A 22,856-nucleotide genomic window follows, 5' to 3' on the forward strand; every position below is an offset into this window, starting at 1 on the left:
TCTAATATCTTTGACAGAAAAGGTAGATTCGAGATCGGCCTGTAATTGACTAATTCTGTAGGATCAAGTTGCGTTTTTTAACAAGTGGTTTAATCATAGCCAGCTTAAAGGTTTTTGGTACGTATCCTAGAGACAAAGATGAATTAAATGATAGTAAGAAGAGGATCTATGACCTCTGGAAGCATCTCTTTCAGTAGCTTAGTCGGTATAGGGTCTAACATACATGTTGTAGATTTAGATGATTTAATGAGTTTAGTAAATTCTTCCTCTCCTATAACAACGAATGAATCAAATTTTTCCTCAGGGAAACTACAATGCACTGCCTGATGCGATACTGTAGTAGACGGTTGCATAGTTATAATTTTCTCCCTGATATTATCAATCTTATAAGTGAAGAAGTTCATAAAGTCATTACTGCTGTGTTGCTTGGAAACTTCGGTGCTTGAAGCTTTCTTTTTCGTTAGTTTAGCCACCGTTTCAAATAAATACCTAGGATTATGTTTATTTTCTTCTAATAGGGTTGAAAAATAAGCAGATCTAGCAGCTTTTAAAGCCTCTCTGTAAGCAATCGAGCTCTTCTTCCATGAAATGCGAAATACCTCTAATTTTGTTTTCTTCCAGTTGCGCTCCATTTTTCTGGCTGCTCTCTTAAGGGCCCGAGTGTGCTCGTTGTACCACGGCGTTGGACTATTTTCTTTAATCTTCTTTAAGCGCAACGGAGCAACTGTGTCTAAAGTGCTGGAAAAGAGAGAGTTAAAAGTTTCTGTTGTAATATCGAGTTCTTCTAAGCTATCTGAGATGCTGAGATGATGAAACTGATTAGGAAGATTATTAATAAAGCAATCTTTAGTAGCAGAAGTGATAGGTCTCACATATTCATCATAATTTAATTAAAATAGTTGTGCCATGTTGCTGCACAGGATTGCTATTTTGTCATTTTTGTAAACTGGGCCAGACAATGTTTAACTATTTGTTAATCGAATAAACACTTCAACAATTTAATTCTGTCTTCAAACTAATTTCTGGAGATTTTTAATTTATTATATACCCCATAGACTTAGACTCCCTGTGTTCTACCACCGGTCACAATTGTGACCAGAGATAAAACTCTTATTTTCATGGACTTTTCAAATATTTTTTTACATTATTGACATTGATTGTTTAATATACTTGCAAATACCACACAAACTCATAAATTTCATCTCTGGGAAAAAATTGGGATTAAATGGGTTAAGTTAAAAGTGGTGGGTACAAAATGACACGTGACGAAATCTGGTGGGTACGCGTCCCCACCGAAATCGACGCCTATGAGTATTTACTTCGTCAAAGGTGAGTTAATACAACTTATGGGGCTATGTTTGTTTAACGTACCAGTTTCCGAACTTTGTAAAGTCAAAGTAATTGTTTCTTCTTTTCTTTGAGTTTGTAAGTTACCCCTGTAACTGAAGACAAACGTAATGTTACAGGCAAATCTTTCAATTCAGTTGAAAAATCACTCCTCTTCATAACGTAAGGATCACGTCCAACATATGTTTCCAATATATCTTTCTCTTGTAATAGCGTCTAAAAGTAGTACGTTCGGACTTTCCTCCATCTCGTCAGAGAATGTCTAGGAAGAGAATTGGCACTCTCAGTACACTTCCGGCTTCTGAACTGGTTGCAGTTCCACTCTGGCTCCACATGAGGGCGCTCACAGGACGAGTGCAGTTCCACTCTGGCTCCACATGAGGGCGCTCACAGGACGAGTGCAGTTCCACTCTGGCTCCACATGAGGGCGCTCACAGGACGAGTGCACACAACACAGCTGACACAGGCAAACACACAACACAGCTGACACAGGGAAACACACAACACAGCTGACACAGGGAAACACACAACACAGCCGACACAGGGAAACACACAACACAGCTGACACAGGGAAACACACAACACAGCTGACACAGGCAAACACACAACACAGCCGACACAGGGAAACACACAACACAGCCGACACAGGCAAACACACAACACAGCTGACACAGGCAAACACACAACACAGCTGACACAGGGAAACACACAACACAGCTGACACAGGGAAACACACAACACAGCTGACACAGGCAAACACACAACTCAGCTGACACAGGCAAACACACAACACAGCTGACAGGCAAACACACAACACAGCTGACACAGGCAAACACACAACACAGCCGACACAGGGAAACACACAACACAGCTGACACAGGCAAACACACAACACAGCTGACACAGGCAAACACACAACACAGCTGACACAGGGAAACACACAACACAGCTGACACAGGCAAACACACAACACAGCTGACACAGGGAAACACACAACACAGCTGACACAGGGAAACACACAACACAGCTGACACAGGCAAACACACAACACAGCTGACACAGGGAAACACACAACACAGCTGACACAGGCAAACACACAACACAGCTGACACAGGGAAACACACAACACAGCTGACACAGGGAAACACACAACACAGCTGACACAGGCAAACACACAACTCAGCTGACACAGGCAAACACACAACACAGCTGACACAGGCAAACACACAACACAGCCGACACAGGGAAACACACAACACAGCTGACACAGGCAAACACACAACTCAGCTGACACAGGCAAACACACAACTCAGCTGACACAGGCAAACACACAACACAGCTGACACAGGCAAACACACAACACAGCTGACACAGGCAAACACACAACACAGCCGACACAGGGAAACACACAACACAACCGACACAGGGAAACACACAACACAGCCGACACAGGCAAACACACAACACAGCTGACACAGGCAAACACACAACTCAGCTGACACAGGCAAACACACAACACAGCTGACACAGGCAAACACACAACACAGCTGACACAGGCAAACACACAACACAGCCGACACAGGGAAACACACAACACAGCTGACACAGGCAAACACACAACACAGCCGACACAGGCAAACACACAACACAGCTGACACAGGCAAACACACAACACAGCCGACACAGGCAAACACACAACACAGCTGACACAGGCAAACACACAACACAGCCGACACAGGGAAACACACAACACAGCCGACACAGGCAAACACACAACACAGCTGACACAGGCAAACACACAACACAGCTGACACAGGCAAACACACGACACAGCTGACACAGGTAAACACACGACACAGCTGACACAGGTAAACACACAACACAGCTGACACAGGCAAACACACAACACAGCCGACACAGGGAAACACACAACACAGCTGACACAGGCAAATACACGACACAGCCGACACAGGGAAACACACGACACAGCCGACACAGGCAAACACACAACACAGCTGACACAGGCAAACACACAACACAGCTGACACAGGCAAACACACAACACAGCCGACACAGGGAAACACACAACACAGCCGACACAGGCAAACACACAACACAGCTGACACAGGCAAACACACAACACAGCCGACACAGGCAAACACACAACACAGCCGACACAGGGAAACACACAACACAGCTGACACAGGCAAATACACAACACAGCTGACACAGGCAAACACACAACACAGCTGACACAGGCAAACACACAACACAGCCGACACAGGGAAACACACGACACAGCTGACACAGGCAAATACACGACACAGCCGACACAGGGAAACACACGACACAGCCGACACAGGCAAACACACAACACAGCTGACACAGGCAAACACACAACACAGCTGACACAGGGAAACACACAACACAGCCGACACAGGCAAACACACAACACAGCCGACACAGGGAAACACACAACACAGCCGACACAGGCAAACACACAACACAGCTGACACAGGCAAACACACAACACAGCCGACACAGGGAAACACACAAACAGCTGACACAGGCAAATACACAACACAGCCGACACAGGGAAACGCACAACACAGCCGACACAGGCAAACACACAACACAGCTGACACAGGCAAACACACAACACAGCTGACACAGGCAAACACACAACACAGCCGACACAGGGAAACACACAACACAGCCGACACAGGCAAACACACAACACAGCTGACACAGGCAAACACACAACACAGCTGACACAGGCAAACACACAACACAGCTGACACAGGGAAACACACGACACAGCTGACACAGGCAAACACACAACACAGCTGACACAGGCAAACACACAACACAGCCGACACAGGGAAACACACAACACAGCTGACACAGTCAAATACACAACACAGCTGACACAGGCAAACACACAACACAGCTGACACAGGCAAACACACAACACAGCTGACACAGTCAAATAGTCAAGTCAAGTCAAGTCATCTTCATTTATATAGCGCTTTTAACAATGTAGATTGTCCCAAAGCAGCTTTACAGAGATAAGCGTATAATTTAAGGCAACAGAGATTGTTTCGGCTGTACAGCAGAGTTAAGTTATTTCCATCTAAAGTTAGTTTTAATTGATTTGCTTCCGTCGCAATGATCATTTGTTATTAAATTAGGGGCCGCTAAGACGACACCATTCTCTCCACACAGACTCTAAACGCGAACCCGTGAGAAACGCTGATGGCGTTCACATGCGCATTTAGAATGGGTTCTATAGGTATGTGCGTTTGAATATACGCAGGTTTGGAAATCCCTACAAGCCAAGCCTAAACAGAATACTTGTCTTTCCTTATAAATTTTGATAAGGAATTTTATTTTATTTGTTGCTTTGGGGTAGGACCGCGAGACAAATTTTCCCGACAACGCCTTATCTGTAGAGTGGTAGTGGGATCCTCCATAGGGAGAGACTAGTTGGCACTTCAGCACTGCGTTGTCATCGGTCCAGGCGAAGGTCCTTCGTCAGATCTGGATACGGCCTGGATCCGGCAGGCTGCAGGAAAACCTTGGGATAAACACAGACACTAAAATTAGCGTAGATGCCATTCTTCTCATGATGTAACGAGTACATCAGGATTTTTGGGAAGTGTTCCCGGTTCCGGCTGACCTACTATATGCAGCCTAACATTAAATTATAGAAGTCTATAATGTATTATGTGAAAGCTAGGTCAAAGAGATGTGTCTTTAATCTGGCTTTGAACTGACAGAGTGTGTCTGCTTCCCGGACAATGGTAGGAAGACTGTTCCAGAGTTTTGGTGCTAAATAGGAAAAGGATCTACCGCCAGCAGTCGATTTTGATATTCTAGGTATTATAAACTGGCCGGAGTTTTGAGATCGTAATAGACGTGACGGACTATAATGCGTTAAGAGCTCGCTCAAGTACTGCGGAGCTAAACCATTCAGTGCTTTGTAAGTAATCAGCAATATTTTAAAATTGATGCGATGTTTAATAGGGAGCCAATGCAGTTTTGACAGAACCGGGCTAATATGGTCATACTTCCTGGTTCTGGTAAGAACTCGAGCTGCTGCGTTTTGAACCAGCTGTAGTTTGTTTATTAAGCGTGCAGGGCAACCACCCAGTAGAGCATTACAGTAATCTAGCCTTGAGGTCATGAACGCATGAACTAATTGTTCCGCATTTGTCAATGAGAGCATATGGCGTAATTTAGATATATTTTTAAGATGGAAAAATGCAGTTTTACAGATACTAGACACGTGACTTTCAAATGAAAGATTGGTATCAAAGAGCACACCCAGGTTCCTAACCGACGACGAAGACTTAACAGAGCAGCCATCAAGTGTTAGACAGTATTCTAGATTATTACGTGAGGAAGTTTTTTGTCCAATAATTAGAAACTCTGTTTTTTCAGAATTTAGAAGTAGGAAATTACAAGTCATCCAATTTTTTATATCCGCTATGCATTCCGTTAATTTTGTGAATTGATAAGTTTCGTTAGGTTTTGAAGAAATATAGAGCTGAGTATCGTCAGCATAACAGTGAAAGCTAATTCCATGTTTCCTAATGATATCTCCTAAGGGTAGCATGTACAGAGTGAACAGCAGCGGTCCTAATACTGAGCCTTGTGGTACGCCATACTTAACCTGTGATCGATGAGACATCTCATCATTTACTGCTACAAACTGATAACGGTCAGATAAGTATGATTTAAACCATGCTAGTGCATTTCCTGTAATGCCAACATAATGTTCTAATCTATTTAAAAGAACGTTGTGGTCGATGGTGTCAAATGCAGCGCTAAGATCGAGTAACACTAATAGAGAGATACAACCACGATCGGATGATAAGAGCAAATCATTTGTGACTCTAACGAGAGCTGTTTCGGTACTATGGTACGGTCTAAATCCGGACTGGAAATCCTCGCAGATATCATTTCTTTCAAGAAAGGAACACAGTTGTGAAGACACTGCCTTTTCTAATATCTTTGACAGAAAAGGTAGATTCGAGATCGGCCTGTAATTGACTAATTCTGAAGGATCAAGTTGCGTTTTTTTAACAAGCGGTTTAATCAAAGCCAGCTTAAAGTTTTTTGGTACGTATCCTAGAGACAAAGACGAATTAATGATATTAAGAAGAGGATCTATGACCTCTGGAAGTATTTCTTTCAGTAGCTTAGTCGGTATAGGGTCTAACATACATGTTGTAGATTTAGATGATTTAATGAGTTTAGTAAATTCTTCCTCTCCTATAGCAACGAATGAATCAAATTTTTCCTCAGGGAGACTACAATGCACTGCCTGATGCGATACTGTAGTAGACGGTTGCATAGTTATAATTTTGTCCCTGATATTATCAATCTTATAAGTGAAGAAGTTCATAAAGTCATTACTGCTGTGTTGCTTGGAAACTTCGGTGCTTGAAGCTTTATTTTTCGTTAGTTTAGCCACCGTTTCAAATAAATTCCTAGGATTATGTTTATTTTCTTCTAATAGGGTTGAAAAATAAGCAGATCTAGCAGCTTTTAAAGCCTCTCTGTAAGTAATTGAGCTCTCTTTCCATGAAATGCGAAATACCTCTAGTTTTGTTTTCTTCCAGTTGCGCTCCATTTTTCTGGCTGCTCTCTTAAGGGCCCGAGTGTGCTCGTTGTACCACGGCATTGGACTATTTTCTTTAATCTTCTTTAAGCGCAACGGAGCAACTGTGTCTAAAGTGCTGGAAAAGAGAGAGTTAAACGTTTCTGTTGTAATATCTAGTTCTTCTAAGCTATCTGAGATGCTGAGATGATGAAACTGATTAGGAAGATTATTAATAAAGCAATCTTTAGTAGCAGAAGTGATAGGTCTCACATATTTGAAACACGGAGTCGGCTTTGCAGCCTTGGCTAAATGCAAATTACACGAGACTAGATAATGATCTGAGATGTCATCGCTCTGCTGCAGAATTTCAACGGCATCAACATCTATTCCGTGTGATAATATTAGATCTAGAGTATGATTACGACGATGAGTAGGTCCTGACACGTGTTGTCTAACTCCAATTGAATTTACAATGTCTTTAAATGCCAATCCCAATGCATCTTTTTCATTATCGATGTGTATATTAAAATCACCAACAATTAGTACTTTATCTGCAGTCAATATTAATTCTGATAGAAAGTCCGCAAATTCTTTGATAAAGTCTGTATGGTGCCCTGGTGGCCTGTATACAGTAGCCAGCACAAATCTCAAACGTGATTTATCGTTTACACTATATATTTTTACATTAAGCACCAATGCTTCAAAAGAATTATATTTAAAACTTGATTTCTTAGTGGTTTTGAAACTATTACTATAGATTACAGCAACACCACCCCCTTTGCGTTTCAGACGAGGCTCATGTTTATAACAGTAATCTTGCGGGGTTGATTCATTTAAAGTAATGTAATCGTTTGGTTTTAGCCAGGTTTCTGTCAAACACAGCACATCTAGGTTATTATCTGAAATCATATCATTAACAATGAGTGCTTTTGAAGTAAGCGATCGAATATTCAGCAACCCAAGCTTTAGCATTTGCTCATCTGTATTATAGCTGTTTTTAATTTGTTGAACATCAATTAAATTTTTAACCTTAGTTGGGTTTAAACGTTTTTTGGATTTCCAAATTCGGGGAACAGACACAGTCTCTATATGATGTATAAATACACAACACAGCTGACACAGGCAAACACACGTGCTAGAAGAGTTTTTGTTTTGTTTGTTTCTGGTCCCGCTTCGGACGCCACGATGCCATCAAGCGGTATCTCTGGTCGTAATCAGTCCTTCACTGACCAATCAGCGTTCATTAGCAGAATGCTAGCGTGTTATGGACAACAACAACTCAACCTGTAAGAAATCGAAAGGACATAAGTACTCGTTCATTCAATTTTCGACCTATAACCCATGTTGAACTTGCAAAACCTACAATAAAATCTGAGATTTCTCAACGGCAATCGGGTGAAAGAGACACATTTAGCCGTCTAGCCCCATAGACTCCCATTCAGTCTGCACTCGCCCGCGATCACCCCCAGTGGAACTCTAATGGAACTGCAACCAAGATCGATACAATGGGGCTGATAGGAAGTGGCAAGACTCTCCGTAGACGGGCTCTGATCTCGTCCATTCCGCTCTTCACTTCCTGCCCGCCATCTGAATTTCGCGCGTCATCACAATCACGTGACTGCAAACCACCCATAAGGCCATCTAGTGGCAAGAGTCATAAAATATCATGTTTTATAATATTTTTTGCACAAGAGGTCGGCAAAGACACCCAATGTAAGATATTTTGAGCTGAATTTAAAGGTTTAGGCATGAAATTGGTCATTTTAAATTTAAGTTGAAAGAATGTGAGGAATGTGCTTAAATTACTAATTTACTATTCATAAATAATTTCTTGATCAAATCTAGTAATTTAAAGGTAAATATTAAAGGTAAATAGAAAACTAAAAAAAATCTCCCAAAAAAATTGTATTAAAAAAATCTAAAAATTATCAAAATGAAATCAAATAAGCTTTCTGAAAAAAAAAAAAAAAAAGAGTATAATTGTAGGGCTTCGGGTCATTTTGACCCGTGATGGAAGGATGAGGGTTAAATAGGCATCCAGCCAGTATAAGCCTATTTTTTTCTTGTTAATATTGTTGTTGATTCTTATTCCTTAATATATTACCAGTGTTTTTTATTGTCCATGTATTTTATAGACCTCTGGTCTTTGGGATTAGGCTACCACGTGTTCTCTTTTATTGACCCCAAATACTGGTGATAAGAGGAGCATTGAGAGTTTGACACCCCTGTAATAAAGATAACAACAGCAAAAGAAGGTCACTGATAACACTCCGCATACAGGGTGTCTGTGACGAGCAGCGCGCGCGGGCGTGAGTGATGACGAGCGCAGTCAGTGAGCGAGCAGCGCGCGCGCGGACATCATCATCTGCACATCCAATGGAGCCGTGCGGACTCTCATCAAACCCCAGGGCTTTCATCACATGCTTCATCACTCATATGACCTGTAGGGATGGACGACGATCTAGTGTGTGAATATGACTCCACCTGGGACACCGAGAGCGACGGGGACGAGCTGGAAAACACCGGCCGCAGCAAGAAAACGCGGCCCGCATTCGTATGTCTCTCTCTCTCTCTCTCTCTCTCTCTCTCTCTCTCTCTCTCTCTCTCTCTCACACACACACACACACACACACACACACACACACTCACTCATCTGTGAACCACTGTTTTATTCTATATTGTCCATTGGGCAGTGTGTTTCATCTAGTGTAAGTTATATCTGTGTGTTGACGTCAGGCGCGCCGAAACCTCCACGCGCTCCTTTTCCTCTGAAACGAGCACTAGCGGGAAGTGTCTAAATAAACCCCTTTGACAGGTTATTTATTTGCAGTAGGTTTACTTTTATTGTTTGCGTGTGTTTTGTAGAATAGCATGTTAGCTAGTTATTTAACGTAAGCTCTGCTGTCCGGAAATACGTCACTCGCCGCCGATCTGCACGTCATCTGCTGGGCCGCAGATGAAAACAAGTCGCGTGAAACACCTTCAGTTCAGTTCTTCAAAACCACACTATTATCATAACAATGAGCAGGCATGCTAAATATACTAGGTTTTTAGACCGGACTGTATGCTAATGTACATTTTAATGGGAATGTACATGGACTACGGCCTAGGCTAAAGTCAGTTATTGGTTCATTCATGGTATTATAATCTTGTGCACCTGCTTTTTAAAATGGTGAGAATATTAGAAATGACCGATTGCAGTCTTGTGCTTCAGCGCATTCACAATCTAGAACCTCACTTAATTAACTTAACCTAACTAAGCTTTGAGAATAAATAGCTCAATTGTGTTATAAAAGCATATTTTGTATTTACATAAAACTAAATAGGGGTGGTGTTACGATTACGAAACCTCAAACTGTGATGTTCGGCTTGCTTGAATTTAATTTAATTTGTAACATTCTTTTTAGGGGTCCAACCCGTATTGTTGGGTGTCTGCGACCTGTAATTGCAGGAAAAGATCCTAAACTTGCCCAAACTGGTGCCCGTCTGGGACCTTCCCAGCATGACCGTACGTAATGACACGCATGCATGTGGACAGCAGGACCTCTTCCTGTAAGGCCAACTAAAAACTCATACATCTGCATGAAATCTGATGTGTATCTTCAAAGTGTGAATCAAGCTATGAAAAACAATTTGTACAAACCAACAAAAAATAGCTTCCAGCGACCACATTAAATTCCAGCTGCTGTTAGCCTAATTTAATCATTCAGCAGATATTTTTGGGTGGCCCGTCATTTTTAACTGGCCTTTATCTAGTAAGCACGAAGACAACGCCACGGGACACACGTCATGAGCTTCTGATGCTCCTCTCGAGGGACAGCATTACGAGACGTCCTCTGAAGTCCGTGTTCAGTGGCTGAGCATGTCCTGATGTCCTTCTGAAGTCAGCCGTTGTCCCTTTTGGAACCGCATGTAGTTTTGTATTTTTTAAGTTGCTAAATCAAATCTATATTAGTGAAGATTCAGGACTGTTGACCTTTACATGGCAGTTGTACACTAATGCTGCTTGCGACTATATTTTATTACATTTACTACTTTCAGTGTTTATTTTATTTAATATGTCTTAATGCATCTGTAAGATTTACATTTCCATCGGCAGTGCGGGATGTAAAAAGATGAGCTTCTGTTTAAAGTTGCATCCACTTTTTGGATTGTAATAATTGAGAAGGGTTTGCAAAATTTTGATTAAAGGGGTGGTTGATTGTGATTTCACTTTTCTAACTTTAGTTAGTGTGTAATGTTGCTGTTTGAGCATAAACATCTGCAAAGTCACGACGCTCAAAGTTCAGAGCAAAGGGAGATATTTGCTTTTACAGAAATCGCTTTTTAAGGACTACAACAAACGGCTGGTAGAGACTACATTGAGCTTCTTCACGGGTTAGTGACATCACCAACCCTAAAATTTACATAAACACGCTTTATATATTATCATGACAGAATATGCTAATCAATGACCAGAAGATAGTAAACTCGACCTCAGCTTCATAAATTCATCAACTAACCATTCAGAAATGTCCTGTTGCTTCTACATGTTGTCTCTCCATCATTGTCTGACTCCGGTTTGAACATAAAAGGCTAAAAGTTTTTGAAATTTTCAGTGTGTGTGAGTGCAGCTCTTGAAGCTCCGCCCCCTGTGCCGGAAGCAGCAGCTCATTTGCATTTAAAGGGACAGACACAAGAACGGTGTGTTTTTGCTCACCCTCAAAAACTGACAACTTTAACATGCTATATAAAAATATCTGTGGGGTATTTTGAGCTAAAACTTCACACAAACACACACTCTGGGGACATCAGAGACTTATTTTACATTATACCACCCCTTTAGTTTAAAATCATATTTTGATATTTGATGTTGGTAAATGCAAGAGACTTGGAACGGTCGGAAACGTCAGCAAACCACTGTTCTCACACTCTAGCATGGATAGTCTATTAAAGGGTCTATCAAAGTCTATTAAAAGCCAATTAAAGGGATCTGAAACTAATGTTTGGGCCTTTGGTCTTTGCAGTGGTCCAACTCTTCCTCCAGAAACCTCAGAGCCGCCAAGGACATGCAGAACTACAGACATGGATATCCAGTAAGAGTCCACCAGAAGTGCACTTTAAACTGGTGAACTGACCTGATGATGTGATGATCTCTCTTCATCTCTTTACAGAATATCAACGAAGAGGAATGCCCAGAAGAACGAATGACCAACTTAAAGTTCTATCTAAATGAAATCAAGTCTTCTCCTGATGGTACGTCTTTGCTTCCTCTTGAGCTGCGATAGCGAGTCCCAAAGCGAAGGTGCATTGCTCTTCATCTGAGCTCTTGTGTTGTGCTTTAGATGTGTCGATCGAGGCGTTTCACACCGAGTGGAGGACGGATTACAAAAGACTGGAGCGAGTTCATTCCTACATTCAGTGGTAAGAAGCACCTCTTTAACCTGATCTTGATTAGCAGGGTTAGATGGGATTTGTACGGTGGCCCAGAAGTGCAAAACAAATCACAAATCTAAAAACAAAACAACAAATTATAAAGGCAATGGAAAGACTAAAAACAAATGAACAAGTTAGAAAACACAACAACAAGTCAGACAAAATGGAAAAGGTGTATGTGGCGAATGGAATACTGACCGCTGATTGGCCGAGACATCTCGTGAGCTTAGAATTATAAGGTTCTATCTCCATTTAGGGTAGTTCTGAGATATTGAGCATCAAAGTTTTTACATCCCAGCTGGCAAAACTGTTATGTAGTATAATCTACTATTATAGCTCAACAAGACCATCACCCTACAGGTACTTTGAGGATAGAATATCAAAATCCTGGCACATTTGGAAATGGGATTTTTTAAAGGGGTGGTAAAACACGATTTCACTTTTCTAACTTTAGTTAGTGTGTAATGTTGCTGTTTGAGCATAAACAACACCTGCAAAGTTACAACGTTCAAAGTTTAAAGCAAAGGGAGATATTTGCTTTTAAAGACATCAATTTCTAAGAACTACAGAAACGGCCGATAGGGACTACACGACATTCCTGTGGGCTTGCTGACATCACTAAGCCCAATATTTACATAAACCCCTCCTCTGGGAACACAATACATAGAGGGGGCGAGGCCATTTTATGTTGCTTTGGAGAAGAGCTGTTGTGGTAGTAGAGAGTCGTTGCCGCTATGCCGTCGAAACGCTGTTATTTTCACCCAGATTGCAGGTCCACTTTGTTCAGTCTTCTTAAGGACAGTTACAATTTATTTTTAACTCGGTCCCTCATAATTATAATCCAAATGTCGCTCTCTGTGCTGCACATTTTCCGGAGGAAAGCTTCCTCAGTCTACATGAGTTACAATGCAGGATTCACACAAAGGCTTGTCCTGACAGATCGAGCAGTTCCAACTTTAAAAACAGAAGCTGTTTACGACCAACAACCTGTAAGTATGATTTTTTCGTTGATGAGTTTTCCTGTAATAGTTCGTATTGTTAGTTGTACGTTGTAGCGAGGAAGTAAACAAAGGACAACGCTGTTTGTCTCCACAAACCAGTTTGTTAAATGCTAACGTTAATTCATACTTATCCGACAAACAAACTTCTGTTTAATATCACCAGCGCAGCGAACTTGGAATGTTTGTGGTTGTTGTCGTTTATAAGTGATCACTGTAAATTATTCTTTGATTATAGCTTTTATGTATTGTTTATCTACAGGCATGCTAAACATGGTTTGTGTTTGATTTGGCTACTGTTGTAAAGCCGATGTTTAGTGTTCATATTGGGTTAATAGTTCTGGTGACAGATATTTAGCTACAATCGTTTTAAATATACAAAAGTAACAGTGTCATCACAATAGATCTGCAGTCTTAAAAAAAAAAAAAAAACATACCTTTCTGAAACGTCCTTTAACAGCCGTTCTTGAACAGGTTCTGCTCGATCCTCTCCACTGACATTCTCTGGGTCTGATTCGGGCTCAAACTGGTATGGGAATATTAACGCCGTTGTTTACTGAAGCACAAACTACCGGTGAGGGTAAGGGGCGTTTCCGAAACAACGTGCACTTGGCGGTTAGCGAATCACAACACACTGGGCCAGCAAACCAATCTGAGCCCATTGCGTATTTTTGAGGGCGGGGCTTCATAGAACCAGGAAATCATCCGACCGTTTTTACAAGGAGGGACAGAGCAGTGTAGAATAATGGTTAAATATGTGAAAAATAATGTGAATTTTAAAAAACGAAGCATGAACACATGTTACAGTGCACCCCACAAACACAATCAAGCCTTCGAAAAAAGGTGTTTTACCACCCCTTTAAGATGGCCTAAATGGAGATAGAACCTTATAATTCTGAGAGCTCTGATTCTGTTTGGAATTATAAGGTTCTATCTCCACTTTTACAAATAAAACCCCACATTTCAAAGAATAAATGTATATAACCATTGATTTTAATCAATTTATATATTTATAATACAAGCACACAGCTTGTAGTATATAATATAATATATAATAGTATAGTATACATCAAAGCCAAGCAAGTTTGTAAGAAAAAAATATATATTTTTATTTTCAAAGAACATGGACATGGAAAAATTACAGCTAAACAAAAAATGTTTTCTTCACATACTACACCCCACTCCTCTGTACTGTAAAAACATTTAGGAAGCATCTTACATACATTAAAAACGGTTCATTTAGTAGATTAAAACATACAAAATATTGTGTAACATCATGAAAATTGTTTTCATCCCTTTCCACCCCACCCCCTCTGTGCTCTGAAACATTTTAAAAAATGAAAGATGGATTATTTAGAAAGAAAGATAGATTAGTTAGAAAGATAAAAAGAGGGATTCGTTAGAAAGAAAGAAAGAAAGAAAGAAAGAAAGAAAGAAAGATGGATTAGAAAGAAAGAAAGAAAGAGAAAGAAAGAAAGAAAGAAAGATGGATTAGTTAGAAAGAAAGAAAGAAAGATAGATTAGAAAGAAAGAAAGATGGATTAGTTAGAAAGAAAGAAAGAAACAAAGATGGATTAGTTAGAAAGAAAGAAAGAAAGATGGATTAGTTAGAAAGAAAGAAAGAAAGAAAGATGGATTAGTTAGAAAGAAAGATATATTAGAAAGAAAGAAAGATAGATTAGTTAGAAAGATAGAAAGATTGATTAGTAAGAAAGAAAGAAAGAGAAAGAAAGAAAGAAAGATGGATTAGTTAGAAAGAAAGATGGATTAGTTAGAAAGAAAGAAAGATGGATTAGTTAGAAAGAAAGAAAGATGGATTAGTTAGAAAGAAAGAAAGAAATATATTAGAAAGAAAGAAAGATGGATTAGTTAGAAAGATAGAAAGATGGATTAGTTAGAAAGAAAGAAGGATTAGTTAGAAAGAAAGAAAGAAAGATTAGTAGAAAGAAAAATAGATTAGTTAGAAAGACAGAAAGAAAGATGGATTAGTTAGACAAAGATAAGAAAGAAAGAAAGAAAGAAAGAAAGAAAGAAAGAAAGAAAGAAAGAAAAATTAGTAAAAAAGAAAGAAAGATTGATAAGTTATTAAGGATAGATATATAGATAGGTAAAGTTTGAAGACAGATAGAAACAGTTTTAAGATAGATAGATAGATAGATAGATAGATTAGTAAGAGAGAAAGAAAGAACGATTGATTCGTTATAAAAAAAGATAGAAAGATGGAAATGCCATCTTTCGCCGGCTTCAAATGTCCAGGCTAATGTCCAGCCCTTAGCTCTGTGTCCAGGCTACAGAGCTAAGAGGTGGGTTTTGATTGGTCCGTCCGTGTTCATTCAGGGTTTTGATTGGATATTGAATCTACTGGAGATAGAACCTTATAATCCCAACTCGGTTTATGTTTTGTGAGATGGAACCTTTTTATTTTATTAATAACTACTAACAAAATTTTTTTTTTTACAAAAATAACACCACACAGGCATTAATAAACTCCTAATGGATCAGATTATATCAAAAACTCAATTTCGACCAAAAGTGGAGATAGAACCTTATAATTCTAAGCTCACGATCTGCCAATCGAGACTTGCAGGAGGTACAGCAGACTGTGGCAGGAGAAAGTCGATTCGCATGTTTCGTGCTCTCTAACTTGTTCAATTGATTTTATTCTTTCCATTGCGTTTATAAATTTGTTGTTTTGTTTTGGGAATTGTGGTTTGTTTTGCACTTCCCGGCCACCGTAGAGTTGTGATCTGGAAAAGTGTGCAGAGGAAGTGCTCTGTAAAAGCGAGTCTGTGTTGCTCGTAGGTTGTTTCCTCTGCGGGAGCCGGGCGTGAACTACATGGCAGCAGAGCTCACCAAGAAAGAGATCCAAGTGAGTCTTAAAGTGAAGCGCTGATGAACACGGTGGCAGAGACTGTGTGTGTGTGTGTGTGTGTGTATTGGACTGTGTGAAGCTGTGTCTCTCGTCCCGTTGTCCGCAGGCGTTCAGGGAGAGCGAGGAAGCTAAGAGTCGTCTCCTGGATTCCTACGAGCTCATGCTTGGCTTCTACGGTCTACAGCTGCTCAACAGAGACACTGGGGAGGTGAAGCGCGCCGAGAACTGGAGGGAGCGGTTCGCCAATCTGGAGAGGTGAGCATCCTGAGACCGCTCAGACCTTGGACTCGTTCATCAGTTCCCCTGTTCTTTAAACCAGTGAGAAGATGGCTGTTTATTGTCCTTTAGTGTACAGATGAAATCTGCATTAGATCTCTGTTTTGTGCAGTTATCAGTTGTGAAGATATTGTCTCAGCTGTTGATTAGTGGTCAAATATTTTTTATTTACATTTTCAATGACTATAACCGATATCCAAGACAAAGCTGACCAATGACCATTCAATACTTGCTGACATATGTATATCAATTTAATCCAACAAGTTTTTGAAAAATAGAAAAATTGATTCACTGATCACATAAACTGATGTTTGCTTCCCCTGCATGGCCTTAGACCTTTTTCACAGCAGCCCATCTTTGATTTTTACGTGATTTTTTTTAAGGCGAGGCTGTGAGGGATGGACATACATCTCTTCAGTGGGTTCTACTGTTATTTAATGTGTTTTTGGATTGTTCTGCTGACAAAACACTGCAAAAATATCTTAACAAGAAATTTAAACAGATAAAAAACTCCCAACGACATGAGCTGTGGAAAATGATAAATGATCTGGGAGTTTTACACAGCTTTTTTCAGCGGATGCCATTGAAATCACGGTAAGTCTGTCCGTCACAGCCTCGCTTCATACCTGTCATGGCGCTGCTCTGAATAAGGTCTATTAGGGGGCTACAGCTAGCAATCTGTCATGACTTCATAACAGTTTGATCAATGAAAGTTTTATTAGATTTGTAGCTTCTTCTGTGCTAAACAAGCCATGACAAATCAGTTGTACAAATCAACAAGAATCTCAGCAAATTTCAGCAGCTAATAACTTGCATTGTAAAGCACTGATCGTTATGAAATGTAGCATATATGTCATGGTAACCACATGAGCCAGTGTATTCAGTTTCATGAGAAATGACAACAAGATGGTGCTGTAAGCAAATTTAAATTTTAGCAAAAAAAAAAAGTGTTCTCTAAATCATCCAGTGCCCCCAGATCACATATGCTTATCCATTTCCCAAAAAAAAAAAAACACTTTTAAAACTCGTCCAAGGCCGTTTGTTTGATTCAAACTAAATTTGGTATGTAGCATCTTGAAACACCCTAATTGTTTCAAGGGGTCATATAATGCTGTTAACAGTTCATTATTTTGTTTATTGGTTGTAATAGAATAGGTTGACATGCTTTAATGTTCAAAAAACACATTATTGTTCACATACTGTGCATTGTTGCAGCTCCTCGATTCCCAGTCTGTCTGAAATGCTCTGATTTCTACAAAGCCCCTCATTCTGAAAAGCCCAGACTGCTCTGATTGGCCAGCTGACCCAGTGCGTCGTGATTGGCCAGCTGACCCAGTGCGTCGTGATTGGCCGGCTGACCCAGTGCGTCGTGATTGGCCGGCTGACCCTCAAGCCTGTGTTTGAATTGTAACGCCCCTAACCATAATTGCGAGCTTCAGCTTCCAAGGCTTCTAAAGCGATTGTAAACGCACCGTTAAAGTTGTCGGTATTACCGTATCAGTTCGAGCCCGAGTCAGATTCTGAAAATGTGGATGAACAAGCCGATCGCTCAGTCAACTAATTTAGCAGGACTCGAGTCAGAATGTGTTTTAAGTTTTTACTTTGTTACTCTCTTACCTTTCAGATACGATGTTATAATGGTTTAATTTTATTGTATTAGTTTAAAAAAAAACATAAAATACAGTTTAAAAATCATACTTCATATTTCTAATTTATTTAGGTGTGTATAGCCGGTGTCGTACTCTCCCAGGTTTAGGAAGTCAAACTGCTGAGGAACAGCGTTAGAAATAAAACTGATTCCTAATTTCATCTATTTTTGGAAGGCCAATCAAAGGCCTTTTGCATCCAAACACACGATCTCTGCAACAACACTACAGTTCACTGAAGCCTCTTCCTCTTTCTTCACGTATGCCTTTGGCCGGCATCATGCTAATGCGGCATCTTGTGACGTGGACGTTTGCAGGCGTTTTAGGCAGGTCTGGATCAGTGCTCTCTGTTAGAATAAACCCCTGTGTGGGAGACTATGAGCTTTACAGATCTTACACGGGCACAAACAGAGACATTACACACTAAAGGAAAACATTAAAGAGCTTCATATGACCCCTTAACAGATTTAGGGCCAGATTTACCGCCAGCGCAAACCCTCTTTGCGCGTTAAACTACTGTCAGGATTTACTAAAGACACGCAGTGTAAAACTAGCGTTGAAAAGGCGTGGACAGGGTTACTTTTGCGGCTGACCTTATTGCATGTGCATTTGTAGAAGTTTTCCTTTCAGACTCAGTATTTATAGTAGGGGAAGAATTAAATTAGTCACGCAAGGTGATTTACTGGTGTTTGTGCCATAATTTACCACCCAAAAAAAGCACATCTTAAACCAGACGTTTAAACTAGATTAAACTGGTAGATTGCGCTGGTCATTATGTTAATTTGACTGCGTCTGTTCTGTAATGTGCGTGTCGTCAGTAGATCATCGCTTTCCACTCCCATCTGCGCTTTTGTGGAATTGCGCTCATGCTAATTTGTCCTGTTTAGTCAATCTGGCCCATAGGCTGGTATACTTAGGGGTTACAGCCATTTTTAAATAAGCTATTTATATCCATGTGACTGAAAGAGGAAGGCTGTGATACTAATGTTAAGGCATAAGGCATCCTTTTACTTCTCATTGTTTAGCATCAGTGTGTATCGGGGTGCTCATCTCCTGAAGTGCCACAGTCCTGCTGAGTTTAGTTTCACCCCTGCTCCCACACACACATGTAACTGGGCTGTGTTTAACTCCTCTGGTGCTGAACGCCCCCTCGGGGAATACCCACCGCCATTTTGAAGAGCGTTCAACTTCAAGGGAAGTGTATGTGGACAGACCCTCGACTTTGACTGAGGGAGCAAGTCTACTCAATATGTACACTTCAGGCAGACCCATCCATTACCTTGAGTTACCCCCACCCCACACAACTCTAGTGTATGATCTAGTTATTTTGACATTTAGCTGCATTTTATAGTGGTAGCTACCGTCACACCCTCATACAGTCCTCATTTCCCCACTACACTCAGGGTCTGTGGGGTCCGGTCAGACGCCACACATTTACAGAGCAAGTGGGAAAAATATACACTTTTTTTATTTTTTTATACAAATGATATATCGTTTTTTTTCATTTACTTCTTAACTATACATTTATGCTGTGTTTTGGGGGATATGTGGTACTGGTTTGCTATTTACCACAAAATTACTGCAAAAACACACAACGTGCAAAGATAATGAAGAAAGCGAGGGGAAGGGGATGAAAAATGGATGAAACGTTTCAACCCTGTAGTGTTCAAATAATCCTGAGGACTTGATTAGCTTGATCATGTGTGTTTAATTAGGGTTGAAGCTGAACTCTGCAGGACTGAGTGGCTGTAATGGCTATTATGCTGCTGCTGCTTTAATTATTATTAACTAGTTAAACTAATAGTTTAATTATTATTAGCGCACTTAATAAAACGATTGAAATGCTGAGCTGGAGTATAATGACACAGGTCTCATATTTTCAAATGTACATCACAATTTCAATAAACTGACCCTCTTAGTTCTGTAAGTTTTCCATGTTTTATAGATATAAAACAAAGGTGAGTCCGTTGAGCTGTTCCTAATAAGCCCACTTGACAAAAAGATAATATATTTTTAGACAGAAGATTAAATTGTATTTTGGCAGATTTTTTAATGCGGCTATCAACGGCTTTTAGTAATATTTGTTTGTGAGCATCACTCAGGCAATGCCTTATGAAATCTTTCTTTTCAATTCATCTTTAAAATACCAAGATACAAAGTCATATCAGGTTGCAACAGATTTATTTTTTTTTTTTTAATACTAAACCAGTTTTGTCATCCGTTTCTGTCTTTTTAGACAGCAAAGTGACTGTCAGACAAAAGCAATTAAGTCGGCTCCAAATAAGAAATTAAATGACAGTAGCATTTTCTACAAAATAAATAATAATAGTTATATTTCAGTACTAACTGACTGACTGATTTTTCTCTCTTTTTTTCTGTGATTGTGTCTTTATTTCACACATAACTGAAAAATAATGTAATATTTGCTTTCAGAAACATGCACAATAACCTGCGGATCACCAGGATCCTCAAGAGCCTGGGAGAGCTGGGGTTTGAGCATTTCCAAGCCCCTCTTGTGCGCTTTTTCCTCGAGGAGACCCTCGTCAGGAAGACCCTCAGCGGCGTTAAGCGCAGCGTGCTCGACTACTTTCTGTTCGCCGTGCGGGACAAGCGTGAGCGCAGGAAGCTGGTCCGCTTCGCCTTCCAGCACTTTGAGCCCAAAGACAAGTTTGTGTGGTGCCCCAGAAAAATCCAAAAACGCTTCAAGAAGAAGTCCGAGAAGCGACAGAACTCTTTAGCTGGCGGCGGAGAGAGCGCAGCCACTGACGAAGGTCATTCACGATACAAACACAAGGATGGAGAAGACGCAAGCGAGCCCAAACACAGCAAGCCAGTTGGCGATGGTACAGACGCAAAGAAGCAAGGCGACGGCGACTCCGTAATGAGAGATGATTCTGAGAAACCCTCTGAGGGCTCACCAGAAGATCATGAGCCGAGTCCAGATGCTCCTCCTGTAGAGTTACCGCTCAATAATGACACCAGTGCTAACAACGGAGAGATCGTTAGCCTTGAACCAAGCAGTGCTGAAGGAGGAAAGCTTCCTGAAGTCACTCAAACAGCTGAGCGAGTAGAAGAGGTCTCGAACCCCCTCTGGGAATGTGTCGCTGGATCTACTGCGGGATCGAGCGACTGCGACGACTCTCGGGATGAGACGGACAGTCCGGCTGACTCGCAGAAGGAGCTTGAGGAGACGGCCTCAGGGACGAGCGCGGACAGGACAGTGACTGACAGCCCCAAACACAGCTCCCCGGCACCGCCTGAGAAGGGGCCCAGGCCTGACTGCGGCCCAGCAGGAGACCACCAGAACAATGGAGTAAACGGCAACCAATCAAACGGATCAGAGAAGGAAGAGCCGATGGATATGGTGGACACGACGAGTTCATAGCTCGCCCATGAATTCCTGAATATAATGATAACGCACTGAAAATGGACACTTTATAAACTTATTATAAGATGAGATGATGATTTGACCTGTTGTTTTCTAAAGAGGGGGTTCCTTCAAAAGGCTTGTGTTGTCTGTGGATCGGTTCAGTTAACGGGAATGTGATTGTAACCTGCAGCGGCAGGGTCTTCTTATGGCTGGTTTATTCTTGGTTGATTTGTCCATGCTTTCAGATTCAGTTTTTCCCGAGATTTGTTTTTTAACTGAAACTGTGAAAGAAGAATGTCATTTTTACATTCAACTAATAAACAACTATTGATAAATATTTCCATAGTGAATACATTTGGTCCGGATTCTGTTTTTGAGCAGATGTGCTGTATTTCTGCTGATGTTGTCCCTAAACATGCTTTGATGATTACTCTGGGCTGTTTTTCTCAAAAGCACCGTGAGCCAAGTTGATTGTAGGGACCACTGATGGCAATTTAGGCTCACGGGTCTTCTGGGAAATGCAGCCCTGAACTCTAATGAAGGGGCTCGTCTTTTATGAAGCTAATGGAAATGGCCAAGTTCAAAAATGTTTGTTTTAAATCTGCAATGATATAAAATAGATTCATTAATAACTAAATAATCTCTATGACCAGAGTTTGTATGAATCAGTTCCTTAGAGATTCTCTGTATGTTCAGCACTTGCATCAACTCCCAACTTGTGATTAAAGCTTTTGACCTTTTTCCACGTGACCTTAAATTAACCCGTCATGAAATATTCATAATTCAAAATAAAACTAATGCTACTGTTCATATATTGTTCTTTTGTTGTTTTAAAACAATTTTATCCTGTTTTCTGCACACATGATTATATGCTTTTTAAAGTCATAATTAAAGTGTACTTTCATTTGGCTTATACTTTCATTTCTGCATTTCATTAATAAGGGAAAGGTGTATGTTTTGTACATTTTCTGTTCTGTAAAACTGAGCACTAATCCTTTTCCAATTTAATAAGGTTTCAAATCTATCGGATCTCCTGAGGTCAAGCGAATCATGAGGAAAAGGAGACACAACTGTAGTTAGGAGTGTAGAAGTGTTTTGTAGCTCATGCAGAAAATGTGAACATCATGCTAGTGATTGTGAAGGATCACTGCCGTTTGGCTAATTTCCCAGCGCTCACCGTCTCTCTCTGAAACTAGATGTACCGCATTGCGGTACAAAATATGACCGCCGCTCAGGCCTGCACTGGCTTTCCACAAAAATAAATGACGTGGAGTAATTTGGCTGTATTGCGTGTTTATGTATATACCTAAAAAAAGTAATAGTA

The 22,856-nt window shown here is 40.6% G+C and overlaps 1 protein-coding gene across 6 annotated transcripts; it reads left to right on the plus strand.

Moving 5' to 3' along the window:
- The first annotated feature begins 8,962 nt into the window (after positions 1 to 8,962).
- Positions 8,963 to 21,875, plus strand: ogfr (opioid growth factor receptor). 6 transcript variants are annotated; one of them, XM_081386064.1, is made up of 8 exons: positions 9,385 to 9,509; positions 10,363 to 10,463; positions 11,962 to 12,030; positions 12,109 to 12,190; positions 12,280 to 12,358; positions 16,171 to 16,237; positions 16,347 to 16,495; positions 20,596 to 21,875. In XM_081386064.1, exons 2-8 carry the CDS (start codon positions 10,458 to 10,460, stop codon positions 21,545 to 21,547), a joined length of 1,404 nt encoding a protein of 467 aa, XP_081242190.1. In that variant the 5' UTR covers positions 9,385 to 9,509; positions 10,363 to 10,457; the 3' UTR covers positions 21,548 to 21,875. The 6 variants fall into 6 exon arrangements, with proteins under 6 accessions (XP_081242189.1, XP_081242190.1, XP_081242192.1 ...); XM_081386066.1 differs by lacking the exon at positions 9,385 to 9,509 and adding an exon at positions 9,550 to 10,127; XM_081386063.1 differs by lacking the exon at positions 10,363 to 10,463 and having other exon boundaries at positions 8,963 to 9,509.
- Positions 21,876 to 22,856: the final 981 nt, after the last annotated feature.

Source organism: Scardinius erythrophthalmus (genome assembly GCF_964197995.2).
Source record: "Scardinius erythrophthalmus genome assembly, chromosome: 15".
NCBI lineage: Eukaryota > Metazoa > Chordata > Actinopteri > Cypriniformes > Leuciscidae > Scardinius > Scardinius erythrophthalmus.

Excerpts from the sequence above, each read along its gene's own strand:
- ogfr (XM_081386063.1), top strand. The coding sequence starts at position 9,405 with ATGGACGACGATCTAGTGTGTGAATATGACTCCACCTGGGACACCGAG. Across the intron at positions 12,359-16,170 it reads GTTCATTCCTACATTCAGTG|GTTGTTTCCTCTGCGGGAGC; the intron begins GTAAGAAGCACC and ends TGTTGCTCGTAG. Across the intron at positions 16,238-16,346 it reads TCACCAAGAAAGAGATCCAA|GCGTTCAGGGAGAGCGAGGA; the intron begins GTGAGTCTTAAA and ends CGTTGTCCGCAG.